This window comes from Beta vulgaris, chromosome 1 (assembly GCF_026745355.1).
Source record: "Beta vulgaris subsp. vulgaris cultivar EL10 chromosome 1, EL10.2, whole genome shotgun sequence".
NCBI classification, from domain to species: domain Eukaryota; kingdom Viridiplantae; phylum Streptophyta; class Magnoliopsida; order Caryophyllales; family Amaranthaceae; genus Beta; species Beta vulgaris.
In genome coordinates, this window is record NC_079202.1 from 23,895,551 (window position 1) to 23,915,337 (window position 19,787).

Sequence of the window (19,787 nt, forward strand, 5' to 3'; positions counted from 1 at the left end):
CTAATAAACAAATTGAAAAGGTTTGTAGTTATTTACACTCTTTATAGTAGGTAATTTAGATATCCGAGTACGAATGGTATTATAAAATGCATTGCAAATAGACATGAGCGGAAAGCCACAAGCCGTTTTCGTGCCACCTTCTCTGTGTCATACCTAAATCAGCAATATGTGAGAATCAATTTGCTATACATATTAATGGTGCGTAGAATTTTTTCGGTTTAGCTGATTGGTGTAGAATTGAATGTTGCATACCATGCAAATAATAAAGTGGTACATTTGTTCTTTGTATTTAAGTATATTCTGCTATAATAGCCTGTTGTAAGATATACCCCTATTCATATAAATGATTCCAAAAATTAATCATGTCCAGCCATAAATATACCCAAAATTTAAAAGTAATATCTTTGTTGTATGAAAAGGGACGTTATTCATATCGTGGTAAATCTTCATATGAAGCCCACATGCAACAACAATCGAATGTTGTTTACCATAATCAAATGGTCCATCTTCGAAGACATGAACATAATCATTCCAAACCATTAATTTGATAATGATCCACCTGGAAAGATTATAGTTGTGTAATCGTTAAAAAAAGCAATGCACCATACTATTCAATTGTGATATTAAATAAAGAACGTGCACATACGTGTTATCCATTATTGCAACATCTCTTTTAAAAGAGTTGTTTCCAACCGGCTGAATCGGTGATACATCGAGCATTCCAATGACATCTGAGAAACGTTCACCATGCATCAAAGATGTGTTTTTGTAGTGACAACATGTATATGATTGGAAATAAATATACTTTACCGAATAATCTGTCACTACTATCAACATGACACCATGTATGAGATAAAGACACTCTCTTGTAATAAAAAACGGGAATCGCAAGGTCATCTTGATCTTCAACAATGACATAAGATGCATCCATCAACAATATCTATTTGTAATCGTGAACAATATCATTTGTGTAATCAGCATGCACAATCTGTACAGATTGGAGTACATAGATGTAGCCTGCTTGAAATCTCCCAAGAAATCTCTCAATATGAGGGGAGAATACAATGCATTGTATGTCATTACTCTATAAAGACAATAATGATAATAATATTATGGGTGTAATAATGAGAAGCAAATTTGACATTATAATAAGAGTAATTTAAAAGATTTATCTCACTATCTGCAAAAATCATTTTCCAAATTTGTTTGCTAGCTCCACGATGTGTGTGAAGGTGAAAATGTCGAAATTATCAACTAATCATGCTCAGACATCATTTCTCCGTACTCCGCAAGGAAATAAATGGGCAATGGGTGTACAATGATATTCCATCCTAACAATTACATGCAAATATATACAAAACATCACTTTCAATTAATACTTTTAAATCTAAAAATTTGCATACTTTATAACCACATATAAACTACATACTATCACAAAGTATAATTCATCACAATAATTAAATTTCATGGAAATATGGTACTAAGATATATTTAAATGTAAGATACACTATGTAGAAAGTAACAAAACTTCCTTATAGACAACATTTTTTGTGAACACTCCTTCCTTTCCTTTAATCTTTTCATTGTTGATTGCAATCTTTGTCGTGTTCTCACGCGAAAGTGCAACATACAACTATCTGTGGCTAAATACATGATCAGGAAGATATATCCCAATGGCCCAGCATGTGGGATGGTTTGCCCTTAAGACTTATTTATAGTTAAACCAAAACCGAACTTTATAGGGAATTGCTTTCTGACCATCTCAAAAAGTAACCTAATATCTTCAGCAATTTTCAACGAAATTCTTGGCAAAAAGACCCTATTTCCCCTTGCATGTCCAGTTAAAATCTCAGCATTGATGAAATGATCCTTTAATGAATGACAAATTAGTCGATTTCGAATACAAAGACCATTTTAAGGATTAATATTCCTGAGTAACATTAAAGGAACACCAGGTTTCAGTTTAAGCACACGTGGAGGCAATCCTGATGCTGCAATTGAATTTAGGAACTCTTGCTGATACAGGTTTCTTGTATCATCATGCACTGTATCAAATGAGTAGTAAGTTCGTCCTTCTCCGAGAAATCGTTCGATGACCTTGTCATTGATTCTATCAACATCTTCGTTCAATGGAGTGATAGTTGCCCTTTCTACCATAAAATTTCCATCACCGATGTGTTCATTTAGATTGGGGAAAATTTGATCAATCAAACCATCAATGAACGTATCAGCAACAGTAGGTATGACCATTTAACTCGGCAATTTTATCATATCATCTGAGATGGTAGGTTGATCACCATTTTCAACAGAGAGTAAGAAATTAACGAACCCATTGTCATGTCTGGATCTCATGTTTTCTCTCAATTGCAGAACGGAAATATGATTCCATAATGGAGACTTTATTAAGGATGCGTCAATCATTTGAGCTCTTGTTCCATTTCTCATAACAGGTAGAACTTGCCTGAAATTCCCACCAAACACAATAATTTTTCCCCCATATGGTAAGCCATTTCCCATTAAATTTTAAGTGAACAATCAACTGCTTCAAACTAATACCTATGTGTCGTTGGTGCCTCATCCCATATAATAACCGAAGAATATTTTAGAAGAATGCCGGTTTTTTAACTCTTTGTAAAGGTGCATGACGATGAGCTATCTAGTTTAATTGGTAGTTGAAAAGTTGAGTGTGAAGTTCTCCCTTGGTGCAACAATGTGGCGGCAATTCCAAAAGTTGATGTTGGGATAACTATCTCATCTCTACGTTTTACAGTAGCTAATATAGCTCGATACAAATATGATTTTCCAATACCTCCGGGACCATCAACGAAGAAAGCACCACCATTTTTCAAAGTGATAGCATTCATCACTGTGTCATATGTACGTCGTTGATTGACATTCAGCTTGCCTATAGAGTCGGTATCCTCAGTAGGAACTGGAACTGCAAAATACTCCTCCATTATTTCAGATAACTCATCAATGTTTTCAACGGATTCTAGTAAATTTGGCAATTCATTGTAGTCTGAGATTGTTTTCCTAAGCGGCCTTAATAAGTGATGCAAGTCTTTAAGAAGCTTGTAAGTTAGAATTTCATTGTTGCTTATCGTGCTTATAGACGGGTAATCCTCAACCAAATGTGGGAAGAACTCATCCCACAATACACGTAACCCAGATGGTTGACAATACATTAAGATATCGTCTAACTGCCAACGACATTTTTACCTGACTTGCTTCTAAGACGTTGGCGTATGCTTTTAACATTCTCAATAGACCTAAGGACTCAGCTACATCTCTAAAGATAGGGTGAGGTATCCCATTGACAGTCCTTAAATGCTCATATGATTGGGGCCCTTTGACATGGTTTAGTAACATTCTTAGGTAAAACCTTTCATCATCCAGAGCCGAAGCTACATACAAACAACCAATTACTCTCTGCATGGTTTTCCTTCGGCGCCACTCACGTGTGGAATTCATCCATCTATATTTTCTGGGAAATCTCGATACAGGTAATCTCTGCCTTCAGGATCTACTAAATTCATCTTGAAAAACTCAGTCAACATTGTTTTGGAGCTCCTTGGGTCAGCCAAAACACTTTCGATAGGCTGGTTTCCTTCGAATCTAACTTGGTGCATGTTCGGTAAATAAACTTGCAGGCGGTGTACAGACGGGTTCATCCGAGTCATTGGAAATTTGTAAAATTTCCACATAACTTCAGGTGCACAAATCCATTTTGCATCAACGAACTGTGCAATCTCATCCCCTTTATGACCTTCCATGAAAAATCTATTTGGACACTTATGGATGTGTTTGTATAAATATTTGACACATTTAATGCTGCTGCATATCTCTACATTAATGTGACAATCATACTTATTCAACAACCATAGGTTGTATGGAACTACCCATCGATTATCTACAGTTAATCGCGAATTTTCACGTACTGGTACAGGTGGAGCATCTTGACGCCGACGGTAGATGGGATATGAGTCATTTGCTTGCTTTGTACAATTAGAGAATGACTTAGGAAACCCCTTCTTACAACTCCTTTTTTGATGCATGGTGAACGTGAATTCTGAGCACCACATCCCATCATATCCCATCTACCATCGGCGTTTATAGATCTTATCTTATTTCTAAAATATTTGTTGTATAAATAATTATTTATGTTTTTATTTTTCATATATTTGTATGTCAGATCTTATTCTTTTCTCAATGAACTTAATTCTACTAAATCTAATTGGAAAATCAAGGTTCGAGTTTCTAGTTTATTTGTAACACCTCGATAATTCTCTTTTTTTTAGAAATATCTTTACAATATAAAACTTAGAATTACCAAGGTATTATCGCCCGTGTGATAACGTATCGGCTTATTCAGAATTTTGCAGCGGAAAACAAATAACTAAACTTCAACTTTACTATAACTCAATAAATAAATAACAAGTGTTTAGAACTTAAATAATCTAATTAATCCTATTCAAACGAACTTAATAAATATGTTCTTCATAATGCAGAAAGTAAACTATACTAGTTACACATTCTTTCCATTCCAGATTCCCAATGATGCACATCTGTGAACCTGTAATGTCAATGCTATACTGAATCTGCTCCTCATAAAGGATCATCACAGGATCAATAAGGCAAAACCATGATCACACACACAAACAAAGCACGTAATCAGCAAAGCTGAGTACTACATACTAAAACATAAGCATTCCTAACATGATACTAATAAATAATATGCAGGAACAAATAATAATATAATCATATAATAATTTGCAGACACTTTTACTGAACTAAACTCTAAACATCTTTTTATTACTTTAATTGGAATAGTTATTGGAACGAGTTGACTTATCTACTAATGCCTTAATCAAGAAGACGAAATACGGGAGCTACCACGTATTCCAGAATGACCTGCGATATCGAGGAACTTTTGAACTGAAAGAGAGATGGTGATCAATCCATTCCTTGAAGAGCCCATGGCACGCTCACCATGTACTCCAACCCTTAATGTCCAACTCTAGACGTGCACCAGTCTAAATATAACTATTCTCGTTACACTTTACGTTAATTTCCAATTATCACTTGTTATGACTCACATACAAGCAATACACAAATAATAACCAGACAGTCACAACTGAGCTTCTTTTATCTTAGAATTTAATAAGTGATCACAACTTACAATCCAAGACTTACTTTCCTTTTTAATCTAAACTTTCTTATTTGTTGAGCCTAGCCAACAATCAAACTTACTTTTACAAAGGTATAATTTCTCAACTTACCAAATAAGGCCCATAATCCTCATAAGATAGTGAAAATAAAAACTTGTCAGGGAATATAAGAATAACATGATTCGATCTCTATAACATATATTAATTCCTCATGCGAATTATTAAATAAAACTTCTGTTCATGCTTGTATCAAATATTCCATACAAACATACAATCTAGTACTCATAATAAATCTCAAATCACATGCTTGCACACAGGCATAAAACATGTAATAATCATATATTAGAAATCATATATATATGAACATAACAAGTTCCTACACATGATACTAAAATTCTTTCTCCTTAAATCATGATACTAATCACGTAGCACACAATTATGTATGTACCTCGTGTAATATAAACTAGTCTGCATGCCACTTTAATCCCTTAAAAGTCTCCTACGAAATATTCTCCGCCTAGAAATCAAGATAACCAAAATTAATACCCTTAAATAAAAATTACAGCAACTCGAAAATATTTAAAATCCCCTTTAAATACGTTCAAAAGTTGATTTTAATATCAAAACTTCAATTACTTTTAATTCCTAGCATAGTACTACCATACTAGTAATTAAAACTCTCAAAACTCCATTAATAAAAACCTTTCTGAAATTCCAGACACTTTAAAAATTAATAAACCTTCTTTAAACATATATAAACATATTTAAAATCATATTCTAAATCAATCTCATAGAATCTAATATGCTACTATGGTTTTCTAGCAATTAAAACCCTAAAAATTCATGTTTTCATGATTAAAACTACAATCTAACCATAATAACAAATCTGAATTTTTATTCTTATAATCTAAAATATACACGAATCAAGATTATTAATTAAAACAGTAAATTAAATCCAATAATCATGATTAACATTAAAAAAAAGCATAGAAATATAGTCTTTAATGGAATCTTGAGGAAGAAGAAAAGAAAACAAACAACAAAGAGGAGGACAAGATGGGCGCCAGAACCAAGGATCACGGCAGCAGCACAGGCGCACGGTTTTCTGAAAAGTTTGAAGGCTTTGTGACGTTTCTTGTTGAAGAAGAAACGTTACTTGATGAAGAAGAGAAGATTTGGGAGAGAGAAGAATCGGTGAAGAGGTGAGAGAGAATGCCGTGTGGTGAGGAAGGAGGAGAGAGAAAAATATTCTTTTGTGTGGGGTAAAATAATTGAGTAATAAGATATTTATAAGGCTTTCCTTTTGGGCTTAGGAAAAAGAGATAAGGTTTAATGAAATTTGATGATGAACAAGATAAATAATTTGGGACTTTAATCATCAATATGACTCTTTATCCTTTTATCCTTTTTGGATTTTTAGGTTCCTCAATTCCATTAGACTTCTTTTTCAATATAAATTAGTATTTAAAACTTTTATTAAAGCATGCTTAATTAAAATATTTTCAACTTCATTAAATCATGAAACTAATTTCATTTGACTTTTAAAATAGTCAAATCATTTTAAAACTAACTTGTGTTTAAATATAAATATATAAATACTAAAATATATTTATAAAATCCTTTAAAATTATGGGGGATTACATTATTTGAGGTCGGAGATCATAAAAAGAGAAAGTTTGATAAGTCTTAATATGGTCATGATTGATGAATATATTTTTTCTCTTAAATAGTATTTTCTATTATTGAGGTTAGTTTTATATTTAATTTAATTTATTCATGATACCATTATTATGATCTTCTTTTTTGCTTTTCCATCTTCTATTTTATATGCGTTAATATTTATGTGCTAATAATTAAAGGTTAAAGTTGTGACAAACACTCATATTTTTTCTCTATTCTTTCTGTCCTGCATCTATTAAATTTTTACCATCTACTTTCTTAGAGTATCATTCAGCTATTTTTCATGTTAAAAATGTGTTAGCTATTGTTAATTATACCAATTATTGGGATACTATTTAATCATAAACTTAGCCACAATATTCAACTGAACATTAAAAATATAAAATTTATATATTAGAATAACAAATTTAGAAATTAAAGTATAACGACAAATACTTTTTCTGTCTTTTTCTAATGCGACAATGAGTTTGGGCATGATTTGTAATTAAAAAAAGGGTAGTTTAGCTTAGAAGTTTACATTAGAGTAGGGGATAAGAAAATCCTTATAAAGTAAACGTAACTTTATGAGACAATTTGAGTAATTAATGATGATTTTATTAACATAAAGTAAAGGCGGTATTGTCAACTATAGTTGTTTTTTTTTACCAAAAGTGAAGTGATTCAAATAGATAAACTACTCAAAGTGGTAATTGCTACAACAGAAAAAGAATGGAGAAATTATATAACAATTGTGTTAAAAAATCTCAATTCACATCAACAAAAAAATCAACAATGTTAACAAAAAATTTGCATAAATAAAATAAACAATAACCCGTGTAACGCCCAGGCTTCAAAATTAATATTTGTTATATACACAAACAATATTGTTACACGAAAATTTGTGTTAGATATATCTAAGTGTCAAAAATTTATCAAACCTCGAATACCTAGCCCCCTTGAACTCCCGCCAAAATCTCATGGGCGCCAAATTTACCCCCACTATTCTTTTGAAGGATACCCCCACATCTTTAATAAAGAGGAAAGAGAGAGAAAAATAAAAGTCAGATAGAAACGAAGAAGTATCTAACCCTAACCCTCGAGTTCGTAGAAGCTGCACACACAACCCTCCATTACAACGGAATATTACATCTCTCTTCCTACATTCATATTCATCCATTCCAGTTTTCTATAGGAAATTACAATTTCGAATATCTTATATCTAGCATCAATTCAATTTACTTCTCTCAATTCGGGGAGCAGATACGAAGAAGAGTGAGAGAATATAAACTGAAGGTTTTCTCGACAAGATCGTGAAGTTGGATCTTCCAGAAATTTGAAGGTTTGTTTAGCACTAATTTTACTATTACAAGTTCTAAGATTTAACTTATGTTGTTTACACTTTAATGTTTGAGTAGAAGAATTTTTTATTTTTTATTTTTCTTTTTTAAAAACATTATTCACTGGTAAGCTCAAAGATTTGAACTCAGATGATTGATTGGAATATAATTGATTTGAACTAATTGAATGGTTTTATCAACGAGAAGCTCAATTGAATGATAGAAATAGAACTGGTATTATTTTAGATGATTCCGTGGAATCACTCAAGCTAGTAAAGTAGAAGATAGGGTAAAGCTTTACAAGTTCTTAGCTGCTTCCTTTCTGTTATTGGTGCTGATTCGACAAGCTAAACGAGTTACTCGTCCATCCCATTTCGAGCTCTATAATTCACGTGGTATTGCCATAGATTTATAATCAATCATGATTAGATACAATCCTTACGGATCTTCAATGTGGTCCATTCAGTCTGCCAAAAAGACCAAATCCCCCTATCAAGCTGCTCCTCTTCAGTCAAGTTTCGGTTTCCAGATACTGTTCTAAACCTGTTGTTGAAGTCTTTTTCCTGGATAAACCCGTTTGATACCCTCTTAAACTAATCAGATTGCTTCAAAACTGCTGGTGCTAAAACTAATCAGATTGCTTCCAAAGTGCTGGTGCACATTTCTCTTCTATTTCTGTTTTTTTCCTTCTTATAGAATTCAGGGGGACAGTGATCCTCCTTTTATTGAAGAATTTAGGTATACCTTAGAACCTTCCATGTAATTTAAGTGACTGGAATAACTTAGATCAGTGTACAATTAACTAGTTCAGACCTGCTGCCAATGAGTTGGTCTTAGAATCTCCAAAATATATAATTACTCCATGAGTTAACTGCTGTTGCTCTGTAACCTTGCATTTGGCTTCTTTTTGTCTCCTTGTAATATTGGAACAACAAAAAAATAATATTTACAGCCGCATGGACTATAATATCTGCATGAGGATCAGCTAAACCTCCCTAGGATTCTCGAATTGATAAGTGAACCTTCCTAGGAGAATTGTTGGCTCTAAGGATTCGAGTAAATGCACCTCATCAATATGATTGACCATTCCAAGTGACCCTTAAATAAAGATGTCCTCTGGTCATAAGGTCAGTATGAGGGTTCTTAAAGTTGTCCATTCAAATATTATAGTTATAGGTTACAAATTTTCTTGTATAAAATTCGTATGTAAGGGCTTTGCAACTTCTGTTCAATAATAGCTGACACCATGTATGATCACTCATTATAGTTATATTTGTATATGGCTCCATGGAGATCCAGATTGCGGTTTCTCCTTATTGTTTAGTAGGGGGGCTTGGCATGTCAAAATCCTGTTTTGTGTATTTTTTTTATTTGTACTTCTCTTCTCCTTTCCAGCGTGTTTGCTATTCTTTTTCCAAAACTTTTCACATATCGTTGTATGTTCTTAAGTGGATAATACTGCGTATTTAAAGTACTTAGTATATGTTATACTTTATTTAGGTTATTTGCTGGTGTGGAATAACATTCTTAGGCTTTTATTTTCCCTGGACATCATAATAGGATTATAATCTACAGCGATTGATGGAGCTACGAGGTTGTAGTCAATTTCACTTCATTGCAGTAATCAAAGGTGGTGGAGTAATAAAAACTCTCAACATTGCTCAAGGAAAGACAAGGCCCAAGTACATGAACATTGAAGATATATATTCATCCTGTGACTCAAAATCTTGTGATTCACTTGCAAAATATCCTCCAAAAGTCGACAGATCACTGGCGACCTCTTGTGATTTTGATAAAGTAAAGACTGAGGTTAAAATTGAAGAAGTCGATAATGAGCTGGATTTTGATGCAGTTACATTGAGACAGCTTAAGCACATTTGCAAATCCCACAAAAGAAAAGCTTCTAGATCAGTTTATTTGACAACTATTAAACAAGAAGTCAGTGACCTTCAACTTGCAGCTGATGAGCTTTGCTTGAAGGAAACTCTTGGCAGCTGGAAGCGCAAGGTGCTTATGAAAACAAAAGCTAAGAAGAAAGGCATCGTTAAGTCTCGTTCTAGGTCTTCTACAACTTGCGATGTAGGCGGTAGATTACAGGAAACACCTACTAATCTAACTTCACTTGATACCAGCAAACACTGTAAGCCCCCGGATGTTAAAGCTGAATATGCTGAACATGATAGCTTGAATCTCAGTGATGACCCTGGAAATTTGAGAAGTGACACTGTTGGAGCTGTTGAATACGGGTGCCCAGTTCAGGATCCAATGTTACGGTATTTGGGAAAAGAATGCTTGGATCAGTTGTCCCATGAGAATCCAGTGCAGCCTTTATCGATAGGAAAGTCAACCTGTTGTCTCAATCAAGTTTCATACGAACATCTGGATTGTGCTGAAGTTAAGAATCCACTTAATTCTGAAAATTCAAAGATTGAAGTGACTATAGAGGTAGATAATTCAGTAGTTATTGGTGACCATTCTTTGAATTTTTGTGGTTCAGAAGAACCCAGAGGAGAGGCAGGCATAACTGATATTATGACATGTGATGAGCCTACAGAAACAGTTTTACTTGGACATGATAGCTCTGATATGAAAGTCGATAAAATCAATTATCTTCATGTTCCAAGTCCACATCAACTTCCACCTAATGGAGATACTTCAGAGGCACATATTCCTTGTATGGTTCCGTGTAATGATTCTCAAAGTATTGGTGAAGCAGTGGCTCTTTGTAATGTTTCTCAACATATTGGTGAAGCAATTGAGTTAATGGATGACAACAGAGACATTAAAGAAGCCATGAGAAGTGCTGCCTCAAATTGCAATTTAATTTCTAAATTTGATATATGTTTGCCTCCAGTTAATGATATGTCTTCCCTAGATAACACTGTATCTGCAGTTGAAGATAAACAATTGCCAGTACTTGATGTTAGTACCGAAGAGATGCCGACATCTCCGGCGAGTCTTAAGAGTAACTGTCACAATTCAGAATTTAGTAATAATGGTGAAGCTGGTAGATCTATGGTTAACAATCTGATTACTGAAGAAAAATCAATAAGAAGACTCCCTGAAAATTGTGATGTAGCACTGCAAAACAAGGAATGTTTGCCCTTGGTCACTAGTATCAAATCCTTGCACAATGTTACATCTGGAGTTGAGGACAATGAATCATTGATGCTTGATAATGCTGCCGCCCCTCTAACCTGTTTTGCTGATATACGGCCTTCCAATGATATGGACCAACATATTAAATCAGCAGCTAGTAAAGGGTGCTACGAGAACAAGCTGGAGCAGCAACCTCCTGAAAGACTCTTCTCAGCCAGAAAGGTAACGTAATCTCACCTCAAGCCCCTAAAACGAGGGGGAGAAAAGAAACTAATATTTACCTAAATAAACTTTTGTTTCTTTGTAGATGATTTCTCCAGATTCTAAGGAAAGGCTGTGCAGGGCTATGAATTGCACTGAAACACAAGATGATACTAGCATTCTTCGTAAGTTAATATTAGCACGTTACTTCCATGAATTGACCTAAATCTGTATGATTTTGAACTTTTGTGCACCAAATCACCTCTTATCAAAGTGGATCATAATTGAAAAACATACGGTTACAATGGTCAATCTAACATGAAAAATTAAAGAGTTTGCTAACATTCAGATCTTTTCTGCTATGGTGTGTCTTGACCAGGTTGCCATGCAATCACGATAAAATCCTTGATGACTTACAGTTTATTTAGATATGGGAATTTAGATTGAATAGGAGTGAAGGAAAGTGGTGGGATTCGTATTCCCTTGTTTGGATACAACAGTTTGAAACGGAAGGGAATTGGAAGGATTCATTTTCCTTCCTTTCTTAATAGAAAAACGCCATTCCTATGTAGGAAAGATTTGGAAGGAATCAAACTCATTCTCCCTGCCTTCCTTTTCTTCCCGTTCCCTCCCTACCATTCCCTCAATTTTTGCTATCCTCAATGTTTAGGAGGTAATTGTGAAGGATTGAACTTTGATTAGTTTCAAATATTAGTTTTGGACCATAGTAAAGAAAGTAGGATTAATTGTCTTTTTCAGTTCAGTTGGTGTAATAATTTCCCTTTCAACAGCCTGTAGGGAAAATCTGCTCTTTGAGAAGATTTGTGTGGATACGTCTTCAAGGTCAAATCTTGAGAAAACTCGAATCATGTTTACATCAAAAAGGCTGGAGGCTTTACGTACGGCTGAGAACAGAAGCAGTAGTTGGAAAACACTAAAGAAAGGAAGATATGAGAGGAAACTTTCTGTTATAAATGGCACTGTTAATGGTCTACATGCTTCTCCTTTATTAGTACATGCTCCCAGTACATGCAGTACTTCTCAAAGTTGCTCACAAAATGCTATAGCATTCTCAAAGCAGCAGATGGTTGATAGTGAACGCCTTGCAATAAAGCTTTTGTCGGAACTGCAGTCGATGAAAGAAATGGTTGTAGATACATTGCACTCTGATCCTCGGACGTGTACAACATCAAGATACAACGCAGACAAGGTAAATGGACAAGTATAAGTTCCACTTTTTCTGAGAATATTTATCTGTATATTATCACCTTTATTTATTTACTCCTATCTACGCTGGCTTATTGTTTTCCATGGTAGTTTTGCATGTCTATGAAATTCAATTACATGACCTTGTACAAGAATTATAGTGAGTACCCTATGTCCCATGATACATAAATGGGGGGGTATCCAAAAATATAGTGTTGTTCCTACGTTTCACGCAGTGTTACCTAATTCATTAATCCCCCGTGAACCACGATCCGAGATGTGTGAATTGGTACAGGGTTCATGGTATAATACCATAGGCCCACAATGGAAATTTTTTGGATTAATTATACAATATTAGGTAGCGTATTGTGATCACATACCCATTCAATGTACTAAAGCATATATCGAATTAGGTAACATTGATTTCACTGTAGGCTCTTCTAGGATGTTGATATGATTCCAAATGGAATCTGCTGAGCTTCGAATAACCTTTGCTTAGTTAATCTCCACTAAGGATTGTAATTAACTTTTAGGGCTTAACTTTACCTTAAAATTGAACTAGGAAAGGGTTTTAGATTGGTTTATTAGCTTCACTCACTAACTCACAAATATCTCTTAGATTTAGGTTTCACTTGCCCAAAATCTAAGGTTTTTATGTTTAGGTTCACTCCCTAAAAACAATGAAAAATTGGAAAGAAGTACGTCCAAAGCTCAATAGACAAACATATTTGAAATTTCGATTCATCAAATCTTAATTTTTATTCATTACTCTCGGCTATTCAAATACAGAAAAGAAACCTAAATCAACTAGAACTAGAAAAGATAAAATCAGTAAACTAATTCAAATCCTACACGCCTATGGTAAAGATAAATTTTCTAATCTTCTAATTAAATAAGACTGCTAACAACTTTAGAATTCTAACACTATTAGAGTTCTAACATGATTAATTTCTATCATGATTAGACTTCTAAACTTACAAGACTTCTATTTCTAAAAGACTTTTATGACTCAAAGAGTTCCATTATAACTTGTACTCTTTACAAAAAAACTAATAACATTAAAATTCTAATCTATGTAGAGTTGTAACAAGCCTATAACTCTGATATGAGTCCTAATAACTAGAACTATTTCGAAAATCTTCAGCCACTTCCAGAAACCTCCATGAACAATAATCCATGCTCGCTTACGCATAAGATGTTCACAAGCCTTATTGCTTGTACCCATTAAAAATTTGATTGCAAACATTCACATAATAGGCCATACTGGTGTGGAAGTACACTACGTAGCAATAGCTGCTTGTGATGGTGGTTGAACCCAGCATGGAAATTGATGCATGTGATGAGTGTTCATCATTGGTTCCATTGTTCCAATACTTTCTCATGATCATATTTCAATTTCTTTGAGATACAAACTTGTTTTTGTAATTGTCTGTGTAGATTATTTGTTGACTTGGCTGGTTGAGTTCAGAAATTTGAGTTCTATTTGTTTATTATTGTCTTATGCTAATTGCTGAATCCTGATTTTTTTCTGTTGCTTTGTTTGTATAGTCGATAAAGCTGGAGAAAGGGTAGGAGGAACTCAACTTTAGAGGAGAGTATATGTTAATGTGTGCTGTGGTTTATTTGTTTTCTCCATGTGTGCAAGTACGAGGATAAACATCTGTGTGAATGTGTCATGTCATGGTTCTCATTCGTAAATATACATATGGAGTCAATCTGTTTGATAAGACCATAAATGATTGCTGAGCTTGAGGTTATGATTGGTTTTGTCTCAACACCCAAGCTATGCTCTCTACTTGGAGGATTCTATTAGGGCTTGATGTCTCTGTTGCTAATCTTTATCAATTACTTGATGAATTTTTTACTTGAATAATCCAAGTTTCTATGTTTTCTTAGAATTGATCCCATATATTTAAAAAACTTTTTCGACATACTAGTATACAGTGTCATTTTCCATCTCTGTTTAGGCCTTTTTGGGGTATGATGTACATGAGAAGATAATATTTCGGATTATTTGAGTAAGGTGCCCCAGAACTTAGGGTTATTCATGAATAGTTAGGAGTTGGGATTAAATTAAGAAGATGTATGAAAATTGTACTTATTTGTGTCAATTCTTCGCTACCAGAAGTCCAGCAGGATATTGTTGATTGTTATGCTGTCCTTTGTGGTAAAATAGCAGCATTAAAGCTGTACACTCCACATCTTTATATTTTCTTTTGCCTGAAACTTGTAATTGGCAAAGCTATATCTCATATACATTCATTTGGTTACTTTAGGCCAGAGTAGCAGTTGAGAATGCTAAAAAGGTGGAGGAAACAACAAAGAGGTGGTTGTCTATGATGGCAAGGGATTGCAATCGTTTTTGCAAAATCATGGTAATTGTTTTTCTCAAATTTTATGCATTTCATTGTCTTTGATTTGGGATTGAAATGATTCAATCTATCAACCCTAATTGAATTTGTTAACCAATAGGAATTATCCGAAACAAATGGTGCTTCTCCTGAAAAGAGCAATATTGAGCATATTCTAGACTCAAAGATATGCAATGATCCCATCTTGGATACAGAAGAGTAAATTTTCTTCCTTGTAACTGTTATTCTTTATCGTTACATCAATTTCCTATCATTTCTTAACTCAATGTTTTTTTTCAGGGATGAACAAAAACTTTCTCCTACAAGTCGCAAAGTGAGAAAGATCATCTTTGCTGATGAAGCTGGAGAAAGCTTATGTCATGTCAAGGTTTTGTAGGACTACTTGGTTTAAATATGCCATGTGAAAGGAGAAAGCATAGGATGTGTATGTACAAAGTATATTGTAATTGTAAGTGTAATGTTGGATGACTTATGTCTCTAGACTCAACCACAAGCTGGCTTGATTAGCCTTCTCACCAAGAGGGCCTTTGATAATCTTTTGACTTTTATATTTTGGCAGCCCATTTTGTCATTGTATGAAAATCATATGTTTTTATATTCAAGGAGTTAAGTGACGTAATGCCAAAGGCAACCAAAATCTCGTAGGAAACAATTCTCTCGCAATTGCCTTTCAAAAAGCTTGACGTTTCATTCTCTCATCTCCAATCCTGTTTCACTAGTGAATCACAAACAGAGAAAAAACGTTCAATCTCATCAATCGCTTGAATTTCACCGATTCTTCCCTCTTGTATATTTATTAACAAATAAAATAGTTTCATCAGTCGTTGAAGCAGGTGCATTTTCGTTAGATTTTTTTTATTTCATTGGTTTGATTCAGTTATGTCTACCACTAAGCCATGGTTCCATGACTTAATTTTTAGTAAGTGCGTGTGCTATTACATTGGCCTTTCTCTCTGGATTTTGTATGTCAAAGTCATAATCCTTGATGAGTTCTAGCCATCGTTGGTGACGCATGTTAAGATCTTTCCAGGTAAAGATGTACTTGAGTCAGTAAAGATTTTATACAAAGACAATGTGTGTATATCTTTGATGCAAACGTTATTATAGCTAGTTTCAAGTCATGAGTAGGGCAATTGTTCTCATAAGGTTTCAACTAACACGATGCATAAGCTATGACCTTACAATTTTGCATGAGCACATAACTTAGACCTTTATTTGAAGCATCGCTGTAAATTTAGAATCCTTTGGTCTCATCTGGTAGAGTTAGATCCGGTGCAAAGGTTAGCTTATCCTTTAACTCTCGGAAGGCTTTCTCGCAGTCTTCACTCCATATGAAATTTTTTTCCTTCTTCATGAGTAAGGTCATGGGGTTTGCTACTCGAGAGAAGTCTTTCACAAAGCGCCTATATTAACCAGCTAACCCAAAGAAATTCCTCACGTCAGTCACATTCCTAGGAGTTGGTCACTCACTCACAGCCTGTATCTTAGCTGAGTCCATTGGTACTTCTTTAGAGATGAAGTGTCTTAGGAAGGATATTTCTCTTGTTTGAATTCACACTTGAAGAACTTGGCGTAACACTGGTTGTCCCTTAGGGTGTTCAGGATTATCCTTAGGTGTTCTTCATGCTCCTTCCAGTCCTTGGAGTAGATTAGGATATACTCCTTTGGAGATGAAGTGTCCTACGAAGGATATCTTCACTCACTAGAATCCACAGTTGGAGAACTTGGCGTAACAGTGGTTGTCCCTTAGGATGGTTAGGATTATCCTTAGGTGTTATTCTTGCTCCTTCTAGTCCTTGGAGTAGATCAGGATATAATCTATGAATACCACTAAGAATTTATTCAAATAAGACCTAAAGATGCGGTTCATGAGATCCATAAAGACCGGGGGTGGTTAGTTAATCCGAAAGGTATTACGGTGAATTCATAATGACCATATCGAGTCATAAATGCAGTCTTAGTGATATCTTGGTTAGCTATCCTCAACTAATGATAACCAAATGTTAAGTGGATCTTAGAGAACACTAAATCTCTCTTCAACTAGTTAAAGAGTTCATTCTAGATAGGGGTACTTGTTCTTGACCGTGGCGTTGTTCAATTCTTTATAGTCTATGCACAGTTTGAGACTTTCATCCTTCTTCCTGACGAACAGGGTTGGCGCTCACTACACAAGCTCTCCAATCTTGAACCCAATGATGCATCATCTTCAAACATGTAGATGGACAATGCACTATTGATCTAGAGAGTCTGCTCACCAATATGGGTCATCACAGGATCAATAAGGCATAACCATAATTAACATACACAAACAAAAGCACGTAATCAACAAAGCTGAGTACTACATAATAAATAAATAAACAACCTAACATGATAGTACTACTACATAACAACAATAATAAATAATAATATATTATCTTGCAGATAACTCAAACTGAACTAAATTTCACAACCAATAATTCAATTACTTTAAATGGAATAGACAATGAAACGAGTTGTTTGACTAAAACCAGCCTTCCCTTTGGAAGACGAAATACGGGCACGACTTCGTATTCCCATGATCTACGATATCGAGGAACCTTCAAAATAAAAAATAGGAACGGTGATCAATCCGATCCCAGGAAAAGCCATGGGCTACTACCATGTACTTCAACTCTCTACTAGTCCAACACTTCAGATGTGCACAAGTCTAAAGCTATTGCTATTCACATTTCACTTTACATGATTTACCATTTGTTACTTGTTATGACACACAAGCAACACATATAATACAATATTCAACAATATACTTTCATTTTTATGTTAGGATTAGAAAAGTGATCACACAACTTAACAACCCAAGATTAATTCTTTCTTTCATCCAATCTTACTTATTTGTTGAGCCTAACCAACAACCAAATTACAAATTACCTTTCAATGGTATAAAAATATCAACTTACCAAATAAGGCCCTGGATCTTCATAGAGTATTGAAATAATAATAAAAAGGGAACAACATGATTCAATCATGATCCAATCATATATATATATATATATATATATATATATATATATATATATATATATATATATATATATATATATATATATATATATATATAAATTCCCCCATGTGAATTAATAAAATAAATTTCCCAACCATATGCTTGCATCAATCTTCCATACAAACATAATATAATCTCATAAATAACATGTTTCACACAATGGCACAAAACATGCAAATCTAACATCATATAAATCATATATGAGCTCACAGTAGTTCCTATACATGATACTACATGATCTTCATCCTTAAAATCATGATACTAAGCACATCAACACATAGAGTATGTACATACCTTGTGTAGACAAACTGGGTGGCCACTTGCACGACCTTAAAAGTCGCATACAACGAATTTATCCGCCTAATAAAAATCAACATAGCCAAAAATCAATACTTAAATAATTTTCAGCAACTTTAAAATATTCTAAACCTCCTTTAAAAATATTTAAAAGACATTTCCATCATTAAAACTTCAATTACTAACACTTCCTAGCATTGTACTACTATATTAGTTATTGAAATCTTTAAAACTCCATCAATAATATATCCTTTTTAAAATTCCAGCAACAAATATACTGTAAAAACTCCCTTTAAACATGTTTAAACATACTTAAACTTATAAGGATAATCAATTCCATAGTTTATAACATACTACTATGATTTTTCAATCTTTAACACCCTGAAAATTCATGCTTTGATAATTAAAAATCCAATCTAAACATAACAAATAAATCTGAATTTTTATTTAATCAATACATAAATTTATATAATCCTTGATGAGGAGGGAAAGTTACTTGTTGAAAAAGAAATCATTTCTTGAAAGAGAACAAAAGGAAAACCGTGAGCGAGAAAGGAAGGGGAGGGGCGCCGGTTGTGTAGAGTGAGGAGAGAGAAATTATTGTGTGGGTAAAAATTATGGGTTTAATAAATTTATATATGTGTTTTCCTTCTGGGTTTAGGAAAAGGTATTTGGGCTTAAAGTTTAAATAGAGGTGGCAAACAGGTCATACGGGTTTGGTACGGGTCGGGTCGTAACGGGTCAGGTCATAATCGGGTCAACTTTGTGTTCGGGTCGGGTTCGTTCGGGTACGGGTCCATGAGATTTCGGGTCATATCGGTCGGGTTAGATCGGGTTTTCAATCTCGCAAATAAATAAAGCACATATAAAAGACTAATGAGAGTAAATTAAATAATTAATGGACAATGGCTAAATCATATATAGTATTTCAGAACAATATTTTCCTTAAATTTGTTTAAAAACTAACTAATATGATAACTTTTCGGATAGGATTCGGGTTGTGGTCATCACTATCGGGTCGATTCCGGGTAGAGTCACTTCGGGTCAGGTAGGTTCGGGTCATATTGGGGTCTATTTTAATTTCAGATCAAGTTCGAAATATTTGGGGTTTTGGTTCTATTTCAGGTGGTTATTTAAGGGTGAAAAAAACTTGTTTCGGGTCGGGTCAACGAGTACGAGTCGATTTTTCTGGCTACAAGTTTAATGATGAGTAAAGTTAATGTTTGGTTCTTCTAACACAATTAGAAGTCCTTTTCCTAATCTAAATAGTATTTAGGTTCCTCAAACCCATTAGACTCCCTTTTCAAATTCAAAAAGTATTTCAAATGTTTTTCAAAGCATGCTTAAACAAAATATATCAACTTCATTAAATCTTTAAAATAATGCCTTTGACTTTTAAATAGTCAAC

The 19,787-nt window shown here is 34.0% G+C and overlaps 3 protein-coding genes across 3 annotated transcripts; 1 reads left to right on the plus strand and 2 right to left on the minus strand.

Moving 5' to 3' along the window:
* Positions 1-2,621: 2,621 nt before the first annotated feature.
* Positions 2,622-3,185, minus strand: LOC104900368 (uncharacterized). The gene has a single exon (XM_010687784.2). It carries the CDS (start codon positions 3,183-3,185, stop codon positions 2,622-2,624), a length of 564 nt encoding a protein of 187 aa, XP_010686086.2.
* Positions 3,186-3,467: 282 nt separating this feature from the next.
* On the minus strand, positions 3,468-4,097 carry LOC104900358 (uncharacterized). The gene has a single exon (XM_010687774.2). The coding sequence runs from the start codon at positions 4,095-4,097 to the stop codon at positions 3,468-3,470; it is 630 nt and encodes a 209-aa protein (XP_010686076.2).
* Positions 4,098-7,855: 3,758 nt separating this feature from the next.
* Positions 7,856-15,639, plus strand: LOC104899099 (hypothetical protein). The gene is made up of 7 exons (XM_010686235.4): positions 7,856-8,166; positions 9,725-11,485; positions 11,571-11,649; positions 12,256-12,674; positions 14,947-15,045; positions 15,143-15,240; positions 15,322-15,639. The coding sequence occupies exons 2-7, from the start codon at positions 9,746-9,748 to the stop codon at positions 15,416-15,418; spliced, it is 2,532 nt and encodes an 843-aa protein (XP_010684537.2). The 5' UTR covers positions 7,856-8,166; positions 9,725-9,745; the 3' UTR covers positions 15,419-15,639.
* The last annotated feature ends 4,148 nt before the right edge of the window (positions 15,640-19,787 follow it).

Excerpts from the sequence above, each read along its gene's own strand:
- LOC104900368 (XM_010687784.2), bottom strand. The coding sequence starts at position 3,185 with ATGTATTGTCAACCATCTGGGTTACGTGTATTGTGGGATGAGTTCTTC.
- LOC104900358 (XM_010687774.2), bottom strand. The coding sequence starts at position 4,097 with ATGGGATATGATGGGATGTGGTGCTCAGAATTCACGTTCACCATGCAT.
- LOC104899099 (XM_010686235.4), top strand. The coding sequence starts at position 9,746 with ATGGAGCTACGAGGTTGTAGTCAATTTCACTTCATTGCAGTAATCAAA. Across the intron at positions 11,486-11,570 it reads GACTCTTCTCAGCCAGAAAG|ATGATTTCTCCAGATTCTAA; the intron begins GTAACGTAATCT and ends GTTTCTTTGTAG. Across the intron at positions 11,650-12,255 it reads AGATGATACTAGCATTCTTC|CCTGTAGGGAAAATCTGCTC; the intron begins GTAAGTTAATAT and ends CCCTTTCAACAG.